Below are 10,616 nucleotides of genomic sequence, written 5' to 3' on the forward strand. Positions count from 1 at the left end.
GCGGCCACTGCACTCCAGTCTGGACGACAGAGTGAGACTCCAACTCAAAAAAAAAATAAATAAATAAAAAAAATAAATAAATTTAAGGCTATTTCATCTGTAAAAGGTATCCGGATATGGAAGGAAAACATATATATATTTTTTTCTTTTTTTTAGTTGTCTCATTCTCACCCAGGCTGGAGTGTAGTGGCATGTTCACAACCATTGCAGCCTCGGCCTGCTGGGCTCAGGTGGTCTTTCCACCTCAGCCTTCCAAGTAGCTGGAACTACAAGGCACACACTACCACGCCTGGCTAATTTTTAAATTTATTTTAGAGATGAGGCCTCGCCATGTTGCTCATGCTGGTCTTGAACCCCTGAGTCAGGCATTCCTCTCACCTTCACCTCCGAAAGTGCTGTATTATAGGCGTGAGCTACCACACCTGGCAATGTTGTCCATCTTACCTGGCATTTAGGATGTGCTTAGCGTTTGGGAAATGAATTAATGAATAGCTAAACTTCCCGTTGGAGCCTGCCTGGCAAAGGAAGCCATCAGAATGAGGCTCAGCGGCCCCTACCCGAGACAACTTCAGCCAGCCCTCGCTGTGGTGGCAGAACTAGAACAGATGGCTTCTAAAAGGCCCTGCTGCGTCAAGGATTCAGTGCACTTCTCACTTTTAAATGTCATGAAAAAGTTAGGTTTGGGGAAAACATCACCAATTTGGAAATGCAGCCGGTCACTCAAGACTTGGGAATCCTCTCTCACTAGAGATGCCTGCTTTCCTTGTTCAGATGCTGTCACTCATCTAAGGTGACCCCCTCCTCTTCACCTGCTGCTGCTGTTAGGGGTTCCAGCCCTGCTGCAGGATTGGCTGTAAAGCCTTCTCTTGTGTCTTATTGTGCAGGTACTGTGTGGTTTTACTGACTGCCGAGGCCACCAAGTTGAGCAAGCCCTTTGAAGTGTTCCTGTCCTTTGCCCTGGCAAACACACAAGACACGGTGAGATTTGTGCATGTCTACAGTGACCGGCAGCAGGCTTTTGCCAGCACCCTCCTACCAGACGGCGAGGCGTTCCGAGGGAAGGCAGCGGTGAGCCCCAGTCTCCTGATCCTGCTGCTTCACAAGCACAGGGCGCTGGATTGTTTCTTCCTTCTTCCTTCCTCGAGAGTGTTGAGTACAGATTCCAGGAGATCTGGAAAACTTTGAAGCCTGTGTAGAATACCTACTTTTTTTTGCAGGGGACGATGGGGTCTCATTATGTTTCCCAGGCTGGACTCAAACTCCTGGCCTCAAGTGATCCTCTTGCCTCAGCCTCCTGAGTAACTGGGACTACAGACACATGCCACCACACCCAGCTTGAAAGTTAAAACAGTCTTTCACTTGGTTGTTTCATACTGTAGATTTCAACATCAAGCTTGCACAGAACGCATCTTTCCTGTCAGTAAACATCTTGCAGGATCCAAGATCCTGGGTTTTATGGATCTTCTTTGGGCCACCAGTAGTATGCTTTGGAAATGTCCCCTTCCTGCCCCTCTTTCACTTTGTCCTGATTAGCCTCCTCCTTCTGTCTCTTTCTTTGTCATCATTCCCTACAGAAGCTTAAAATTCTTCTGCTCTTTCTAATTTTGATAATTATGGAGAATCTCTCTAAAAAACAAAGGTTTCCTCTATTATAATAGTAAATCAGAGGTTAAAGAACAAAGTCAGCCGTGCTTGGTGGCTCAGCCTGTAATCCCGCACATCTGGGAGGCTGAGGTGAGTGGATTGCCTGAGCTCGCAGGTTCAAGACCCACCTGGGCAACTTGGCGAGACCTCATCTCTACAATAAATCAAAAATTAGCCGGGCGTGGTAGCATGCGCCTGTAGTTCCAGCTACTTGGAAGGCTGAGGTGGAAGGATCGCCGGAGCCCAGCAGGTCAAGGCTGCGGTGGCCGGGAGCGGCTACTGCACTCCAGTCTGGGCGACAGAGTGAGACTCCAACTCAAAAAAAGAGAACAAAGTCTATTGAGAAAAAAAGAGCTTTACCTTTTAACAAAAGCTTTGGAAGTCACCATAAAAACAACTTCTGGCCGTGTGCAGTTGCTCAGCCTGTAATCCTAGCACTTTGGGAGGCCAAGGTGAGGGAATTGCCTGAGCCCGGGGGTTCAAGACCAGCCTGGACAACTTGGTGAGACCTCATCCCTACAGTGAATCACAAAAACTAGTTGGGTGTGGTGGCATGCGCCTGTAGTTCCAGCTACTTGGAAGGCTGAGGTGGAAGGATCGCCGGAGCCCAGCAGGTCAAGGCTGCGGTGGCCGGGAGCGGCTACTGCACTCCAGTCTGGGCGACAGAGTGAGACTCCAACTCAAAAAAAGAGAACAAAGTCTATTGAGAAAAAAAGAGCTTTACCTTTTAACAAAAGCTTTGGAAGTCACCATAAAAACAACTTCTGGCCGTGTGCAGTTGCTCAGCCTGTAATCCTAGCACTTTGGGAGGCCAAGGTGAGGGAATTGCCTGAGCCCGGGGGTTCAAGACCAGCCTGGACAACTTGGTGAGACCTCATCCCTACAGTGAATCACAAAAACTAGTTGGGTGTGGTGGCATGCGCCTGTAGTTCCAGCTACTTGGAAGGCTGAGGTGGAAGGATCGCCGGAGCCCAGCAGGTCAAGGCTGCGGTGGCCGGGAGCGGCTACTGCACTCCAGTCTGGGCGACAGAGTGAGACTCCAACTCAAAAAAAGAGAACAAAGTCTATTGAGAAAAAAAGAGCTTTACCTTTTAACAAAAGCTTTGGAAGTCACCATAAAAACAACTTCTGGCCGTGTGCAGTTGCTCAGCCTGTAATCCTAGCACTTTGGGAGGCCAAGGTGAGGGAATTGCCTGAGCCCGGGGGTTCAAGACCAGCCTGGACAACTTGGTGAGACCTCATCCCTACAGTGAATCACAAAAACTAGTTGGGTGTGGTGGCATGCGCCTGTAGTTCCAGCTACTTGGAAGGCTGAGGTGGAAGGATCGCCGGAGCCCAGCAGGTCAAGGCTGCGGTGGCCGGGAGCGGCTACTGCACTCCAGTCTGGGCGACAGAGTGAGACTCCAACTCAAAAAAAGAGAACAAAGTCTATTGAGAAAAAAAGAGCTTTACCTTTTAACAAAAGCTTTGGAAGTCACCATAAAAACAACTTCTGGCCGTGTGCAGTTGCTCAGCCTGTAATCCTAGCACTTTGGGAGGCCAAGGTGAGGGAATTGCCTGAGCCCGGGGGTTCAAGACCAGCCTGGACAACTTGGTGAGACCTCATCCCTACAGTGAATCACAAAAACTAGTTGGGTGTGGTGGCATGCGCCTGTAGTTCCAGCTACTTGGAAGGCTGAGGCGGAAGGATCACCTAAGCCCAGCAGATCGAGGCTGCAGTGGCCATGAGCGTGCCACTGCACTCCAACCTGGGTGACAAAAATGAGACTCCAACTCAAAAAAAAAAAAAATCTTATTTTGTCAGAAAGATTTAAATCCCTTGCAGGTATTTTAGTATTTGTGTTTGAACTTATTGCTGGCTTCATGGGACCCTTTTTTCCATCCTCCCTGAAAACAAACAGCAGTAACTTACCATGCCTTTGAAATTTATGATGGTTTTTTCCCCTTTTTTCCCAGGTGTCTATTTTAGAAAGGCGCAACACAGCAGGAAGAGTGGTGTACAAAACCCTGGAAGATCCCTGGACTGGAAGTGAGAGTGACAAATTCATCCTCTTGGGTTACCTCGACCAGTTGCGGAAAGACCCAGCCCTTCTGTCCTCTGAGGCAGTGCTTCCCGACCTGACTGATGAGCTTGCTCCGGTGAGCATCATGACTGGGAAGGACGGACTGCCGGGGAGCCTGGGGTGGCTTTCTGCCAAGAACAAGGGGTCAATAGCAGCGCTGTTTTGAGGTGGGGACTTCCTCTGGCGTTCAGTCCTGACTGTCCCTTTTCTCTCAACAGCTGTTTCTCCTTCGGTGGCTCTACACTGCCTCTGACTACATCTCAGACTGCTGGGAGAGCATATTTCGCAACAACTGGTAGGGACGTTGTGAGCATATTTCGCAACAACTGGTAGGGACGTTTTGTTTTCTCTGTCAATGCTGGTGTCACTGTTTTCTTTTGAAAGGAGTGCGTCTTTTTTTTTTTTTTTTTTTGAGTCAAAGTCTCACTCTGTCACCCAAGCTGGAGTGCAGTGGCACGCTCACGGCCACCACAGCCTTGAACTGCTGGGCTCAGGTGATCCTTCTGCCTCAGCCTTGCAAGTAGCTGGAACTACAGGCACGTGCCACCATGCCCAGCTAATTTTTATGATTTATTGTAGAGATAAGGTCTTGCCAAGTTGCCCAGGCTGGGCTTGAACCCCTGGACTCAGGCAGTCCTCTCTTCTTAGCATCCCAGAGGTTTACAGGCATGAGCCACTGCACCTGGCTGAGCACATCCTTTTTGAATTTCAGTGTACACTTGATATGGGCAAGAGGAAGAATGTTTACACATTTCCAATACCTCCCCCTTTTACTTCTTTCAGTAACTTCACACTTTTTATCTTGGCTAGCTGGTCTTTTCCTGCTGGTTGGGAAAGGATCACCCATGTCTGCCCCCACAGACAGCAGAGACAGGGACTCTCTCTTCATCAGAGAAACTCTGGTGCCCTGCACAGGGCCTGACACACACAGAACGCAGCGCCTAGATATACAGAAGGATGTCCCACTCTGCCCCTAGTAAGACTGAGAGCACCTGAGGGGCAGAACCGCCTCATTCACAGCTGTGATTCCTGACCCCCAGCACATCCCCTGAAAATGGTGACCTTCACTGGGGGCCATGGGTAAACATGTTAGAATTCCAGTTTTGGGTGAGATCTTGAGAGATCAATTTTCTTTCCCTAATTCACCACTCTTGGTTACATTTGAACTATTCGGACCAGGACAAAAAAAATGAGTAAAATTGAGAAACTAGTTCTACATAACTTTTTAGTCACTGATATTTCAATATTAGAAAGTCCTTCCATGTTTGCAACTTAAACCCTTTAATCTCCCTTTTACTGTTTCCTTATGCAGCATGTACTAGGCACAGCCTTTTTTTTTTGAGTTGGAGTCTCACTCTGTTGCCCAGACTGGAGTGCAGTGGCCGCTCCTGGCCACCGCAGCCTCTACCTGCTGGGCTCCGGCGATCCTTCCGCCTCAGCCTTCCAAGTAGCCGGAATTACAGGCATGCACTACCACGCCCGGCTGATTTTTTGATTTATTGTAGAGATGAGGTCTCGCCAAGTTGCCCAGGCGGGTCTTGAACCCACGGGCTCAGGCAATCCACTCACCTCAGCCTCCCAAAGGCGTGGGATTACAGGCTGAGCCACTGAGCCCGGCTGTAGGCACAGCCTATTACACTGAAATATGAAATAAAACTTTTTAGCATAAGCTGCCTGTGGGTTAGAACCACGAGTAAACAGTCTTCACCTTCCCCTCCACCATAGCCACCCTCCAAAAAAAACCTTCTGTTTGCATGAAATGAGAAAGCATATTGGTGTGGAAGCTTTTGGCGTTGGGATTTTTTTTTCTTTGAGCTGGAGAGAAAAGCCCTAAGACCGCAGCACTGATTGCGAGCTAATGCAGCCTTGTGTTGATTTCAGGCGGGAAATGATTCCCCTGCTGTCCCTGATCTTCTCTGCCCTCTTCATCCTCTTCGGCACTGTCATCATCCAGGCCTTCAGGTAAGCCCCGCGACTTCTCGGGGCAGCCATCAAGCACCAGGCCCCAACCTCCTTGGTTGTTTGTACACCTGTTTCGGGAAAACTCTTTTTCTTTTTTTAGTGACTCGAAGGATGAGCGAGAATCAAACCCTCCAGATAAAGAGGAAGTCCAGGAGAAGGCTGGGGAGACTGAGCCAAGCCTCACCAAAGAAAGCAGCAGGTCTCTCACAAAATGCCAGCCTCGCCTCCCCTCAGCCCCAGCCCCACACACCGTGGAGTCTGAGAAAGCCGCATGCATATGTAGGAACTCTGGTCCACCTCCTCACGTGTAAGATGTGGAGGCAGGGAAACGGCACGGCAGACTACAGTTCACTAAGGCCCGCCAGGCCTGCAGGTAGCTCAGGGTCAGTCGTGAAGGCAGGAAGCACAGAAGTACGTCAGGCAGGCGGCAGACAAGCCCAAAGGGTTTGTCCCCATAACTGTGACGAATGTGGTCAGTCATGAGCACACACCCAGCAGTGAGAGGCCAGTGTCTTTGACAAAGAAAGCAGACTGCCATCTTCATTCTGTCCTAAAGCAACTACTGCAGCATCTGACAAGCAGCATCAGAAAGGCTATGTGTAGGCCAGGGGTTATGACGTCAGCATCAGCCCCATCCTGCCAGTGTGCCAAACCCAAGAATATTAAATAGCATGTCTAGTCTGGTTAGAGCATAGCATTTTGTTCCACTTGTTCCTTTAAAGCAACAGCATTCCCCTATCCTGCTGTTTTCAGCCTTCTGGGCTCAAACGATCCTCCCGCCTTGGCCTCCCAGGGTGCTGGGATTATAGGCACGAGCCAGCGCGCCCGGCCAGCATTCCCCTATCCTGATAACATCTTGACTCCTCAATATTTCTCCACAGCAAGTTTCCTAAAAAAGGCTTTGTGGAGGTAACTGAGCTCACAGATATGACATACACCAGTAACTTGGTACGCCTGAGGCCAGGTCACATGAATGTGGTCCTCATCCTGTCCAATTCCACCAAGACCAGCCTGTTGCAGAAATTTGCTTTGGAGGTCTACACATTCACTGGGTAAGTGTGTGTGTGTGTGTGTGTGTGTGTGTGTGTGTGTGTGTGTGTGTGTGTGTGTGTACACATGCACATGTGCATTTGTGAGAGAGCATGAACCTGTGGGTAAAGTGAGGCTTGGGGAAAATTGCGCCCTTTTCTCTTGGGCTATGTGGCACTTTGTCCATGCAGTGAGATGCTGGCTGTGGTCCTCCCAGCCCGGACAGCTGAGCCATCATGAGAGCAACCTCTTTTCCCACTTGACTTCATGTTCTGTTGATTCTAAATAGAATGGCTGAGACTCAGTGTTATTTCCTGAGGTTTTTTAGAAAACTGGCTGTTCTCTCGCCTTTGTATTTTTCAGAAGCCAGACACTGAGAGTGATGTAAGTTATCCAGCAAGGGATGAGGGGTGGGGGACTAAAGCACTGCCATCTGTAGAGGCCCTCTGACCCCACAGAAGGCCTTTGTGTTGTCTCTGTTCAGGCCCATCTAGCTTTATTTGAAATCTCACTGGGGTATTTTTTCCCTCCAATTAAGTATATCAGAAAATACCCTGAATCTTCATCCTGTTCTCCCTACAGGAGCAGCTGCCTACACTTTTCCTTCCTGAGTATAGATAAACACAGAGGATGGCTAGAATGCTTACTAGAATTCGCTCAAGATGCAGCCCCAATCCCAAACCAGTATGACAAGCATTTCATGGAACGTGACTACACTGGTTACGTACTGGCTCTGAATGGCCACAAGAAATACTTCTGTCTCTTCAAGCCCCAAAAAACAGTGGAAGAGGAGGAAGCCATGGGGTCGTGCAATGACCTTGATGCTTCCCTGCACCGGGGTGAATCTCGAGGGAAACCTTCCAGTGGCCTTGGACCTAAGCCCATCAAAGAGAAACTGAGCAAGTTGTCCTTGTGGATGGAGCGTCTGCTAGAAGGTTCCTTGCAGAGGTTTTATATCCCATCATGGCCTGCACTAGACTGAGGGCATTTCAAAAAGAGATTTGGACTCTTCAGACTTTTTAACATGCCCCTGTGAACAGGTATTTTCAGGACTCAAACTATCATGATGAACGGAGTATAGATTTTAGATTGTTCTTCTAGCACAGTGGCTAGAAGAATCCTTTGTCCTGTTATAACCTAGGAGTGAAAAACACCACAAGTTTGAATTCCCTAGATCCAAATCTTTTCCTCTGGGTTTATTTGTCATCTAATGCCGCACTATTGAAAATAGGCTGCTCATTTCCTCTTCCTGTGTCGTCCCTGTCATGGATTTACCCACCCTCCCCTGTCCTGTCTCTTCTATTGGAGAGACACAAGGCTCCACGCCACGGGGGCACCGACAGACCCTCATGAGCCTGTTTGCAGGTCGGGTCGTTGGCCCCGCCCCCCACCTCTGGCCCAACCCCAGCCCTGCTGTGCTTCTGCCATGGCGCATGCTCTTAACGCAGGACAGCCCCCAGCAGCTTCTCTCCCTGCGTCTGGAAAGAGGCCTCATTCCAAGCAGCCTCACACGTACGGGTTGTTCTGGGAGTGAATGGCTAAAAATACCTGTTGGGGGTACCCCCCACAGCAGTTTGCTGGCCATATTTGGAAAGGACAGGAATGAGTGGGGGTTCTGCATGTGAGTTCCCAAAGAAAGGGCGGGGCAGGCTGGGCAGTGGCTGAAGGGACCCCCCCGAGCGTCCCATCCACCACCTCCCAATGCTGCCGGAGTCAGGAGGGGTCTGCACCACAGGAAGTACTGTGATGACCTGAGCCATTGACACGTGTGCGTTCAGATGCCTTTCTGCCTCTGTCAGTTTAGGTTATGGATATTAGGAGCCATCACTCATCATCTTACTTTCTCAACGTAGAGATCAACTGCTCTAAGCCCGTAGATGTTAAACCCCAGGGAAACAATTCCTACCTGCCCTGAACCAGGTTCAGGGAACCTCTTCCCCCCGGCAGTGTCCCTCGTAAAACGCCGGACATGGCTCTGTATCAAGAAACTTAGATTTTTCTCAACAGTTGATTTTGAACACTGTTACCCCAAAAGTGCTGTATATTCAAGTCGTCTTTTGTGACAGGTGTGCCGAGACTTGTCCTAGACGCCTGTTCTGAGAAGGCTTGCTTCCCTCTTCCAGCCTCTGTTTTGGTGTCTTGCCTTCATTGTTCTTGCTGTTAACTGACAGCTGCCCCACCAGTGTCAGGCCGAACTGGTCACTGAGCTCCAGTGTGTAACAGACCCCAGACTGGCTCATGCTGGCCAGGTAGAGAGCGAACCTTTCATTTTTAGGGAAAAACCACCAATGGAGTTAGGACAGCTTCAGAGAGGGGTCTGTTCAAATGTCAAAGCAAATTTCCCTTTTGTAAAGTGAATGGTGAAAATCAGTAGTGGGACATTTATCTAAGTTATTATTGCTTTACTCATAATTGCTTTAAACTAAGCCACTTGGATCCTGAATAATTCGGATATTGAGCTACACTGGTAAGTAATAAATTGTGGAAGCTCAGAAATTCCTGGAGTTTCACAGAGTCTATAGCTTTATCTCAAAAGTCAGAAATCACTGCCAGGCTTCATTTTTCCATGATCATCCTCTAAAAATGAATGCTTGCACTTTGGGAGGCGGAGGCAAGAGGCTCGCCTGAGCTCAGGAGTTCGAGACCAGCCTGAGCAACATGGCAAGACCTCGTCTCAACAATAAATAAATTTGAAAAATGAGCCAGGCGTGGTGACACACCCCTGTAGTTCCAGCTACTTGGAAGGCTGAGGCGGAAGGATCGCCGGAGCCCAGCAGGTCGAGGCTGTGGTGGCCGTGATCACTGCACTACAGCCTGGGCAAAAGAGTGAGATGCTGTCTCAAAAAAATAAAAACGGACTCTCTGAACACAGTGTCTCATGGTGCCTGGCCCCATTAGAAACGATCGAGGATTTCATTTGGCTCCTTGACACAGTGGTCCTCAAAATTATTTTCTGGGTCTTTTATGGCCATGTTGCTTATATGAGTCGTGTTTTGGTTTGGTGGTAAGTTTTTGTTTTTAATTTCTCATACGAAATTCCTGGCTTTGGTTTCCAAAAACTCTCCAGATTTGTTCAGTTAATTTTTTTTTTAATCAATAAAGGCCAGGTGCAACGGCTCACACCTGTAATCTCAGCACTTTAGGAGGCCAAGACTAGAAGATTACTTGAGACCAGAAGTTGGGGACAAGCCTGGGCAACATAGTGAGACCCTGTCTCTACAAAAAGTTTTAAAAATTAGTTGAGTATGGTAGCACGTGCCTTTAGTCCCAGCTACTCAGGAGACTGAGGCCAGAGGATCACTTGAGCCCAGGAGTTCAAGGCCATGGTTGCACCACTGCACTCTGGCCTGGGCAACAATGAGACCCTGTCTCTTAAAATATATCTATATCATTAAAATAAAAGCACCTTCAGCCACACCTTCTATTTGCACTAGGAAAGGAAAATGGTGATGAGATTGACAATATTCCTGGCAGATGTTTCAGTCCAGAAATTCTACATATCTGTTTGGGGGCTGGTAGATATGTATGTCCCCCATGAGGACACTAGGGAGATTTTATTTTAAATTGAACTTTACCCTTGACCATCCAAGCCTTTCCCCTGAATGTTTCCGTGAATTTTACTTTTGTGTCAAACATGTGAGCCATTGCCATGCTCTGCCAGTGCCACCATTTCTTTCTGATGTCCAATGTGTATAATCATATAAGACCTGATTTTGGTTTTAAGCTAATGCCCTAGTCTTTGAATATCAACATTGATGTTCTTAGAGGAGGGGTTTTCTGGTTATACAAACTATACATTGTATTTAGCAGATGGAGTAAAACTGGCCTAAAACAAGTCTGTAAAATACGTGTCCATAGCCGGGCTCGGTGGCTCAGCCTGTAATCCCAGCACTTTGGGAGGCTGAGGTGAGTGGATTG

The 10,616-nt window shown here is 48.5% G+C and overlaps 1 protein-coding gene across 4 annotated transcripts in view; it reads left to right on the forward strand.

Moving 5' to 3' along the window:
- Window positions 1-7,860, forward strand: part of DNAJC16 (DnaJ heat shock protein family (Hsp40) member C16) — a 42,170-nt gene extending 34,310 nt beyond the window's left edge. For 3 of the 4 annotated variants that reach the window (XM_008058117.2, XM_008058115.2, XM_008058116.2), the window contains 7 exons: window positions 885-1,068; window positions 3,601-3,783; window positions 3,926-4,002; window positions 5,589-5,669; window positions 5,770-5,868; window positions 6,551-6,721; window positions 7,281-7,693. In XM_008058117.2, coding sequence (XP_008056308.1) covers window positions 885-1,068; window positions 3,601-3,783; window positions 3,926-4,002; window positions 5,589-5,669; window positions 5,770-5,868; window positions 6,551-6,721; window positions 7,281-7,680 — 1,195 coding nt within the window. In that variant the 3' untranslated portion in view covers window positions 7,681-7,693. Of the gene's footprint in view, window positions 1-884; window positions 1,069-3,600; window positions 3,784-3,925; window positions 4,003-5,588; window positions 5,670-5,769; window positions 5,869-6,550; window positions 6,722-7,280 lie in introns of all 4 variants that reach the window. The other variant, XM_008058114.2, reaches the window with a different exon arrangement.
- The last annotated feature ends 2,756 nt before the right edge of the window (window positions 7,861-10,616 follow it).

The sequence above is a fragment of the Carlito syrichta genome, unplaced genomic scaffold, assembly GCF_000164805.1.
Source record: "Carlito syrichta isolate Samal-C Ts95f unplaced genomic scaffold, Tarsius_syrichta-2.0.1 Scaffold303214, whole genome shotgun sequence".
NCBI lineage: Eukaryota > Metazoa > Chordata > Mammalia > Primates > Tarsiidae > Carlito > Carlito syrichta.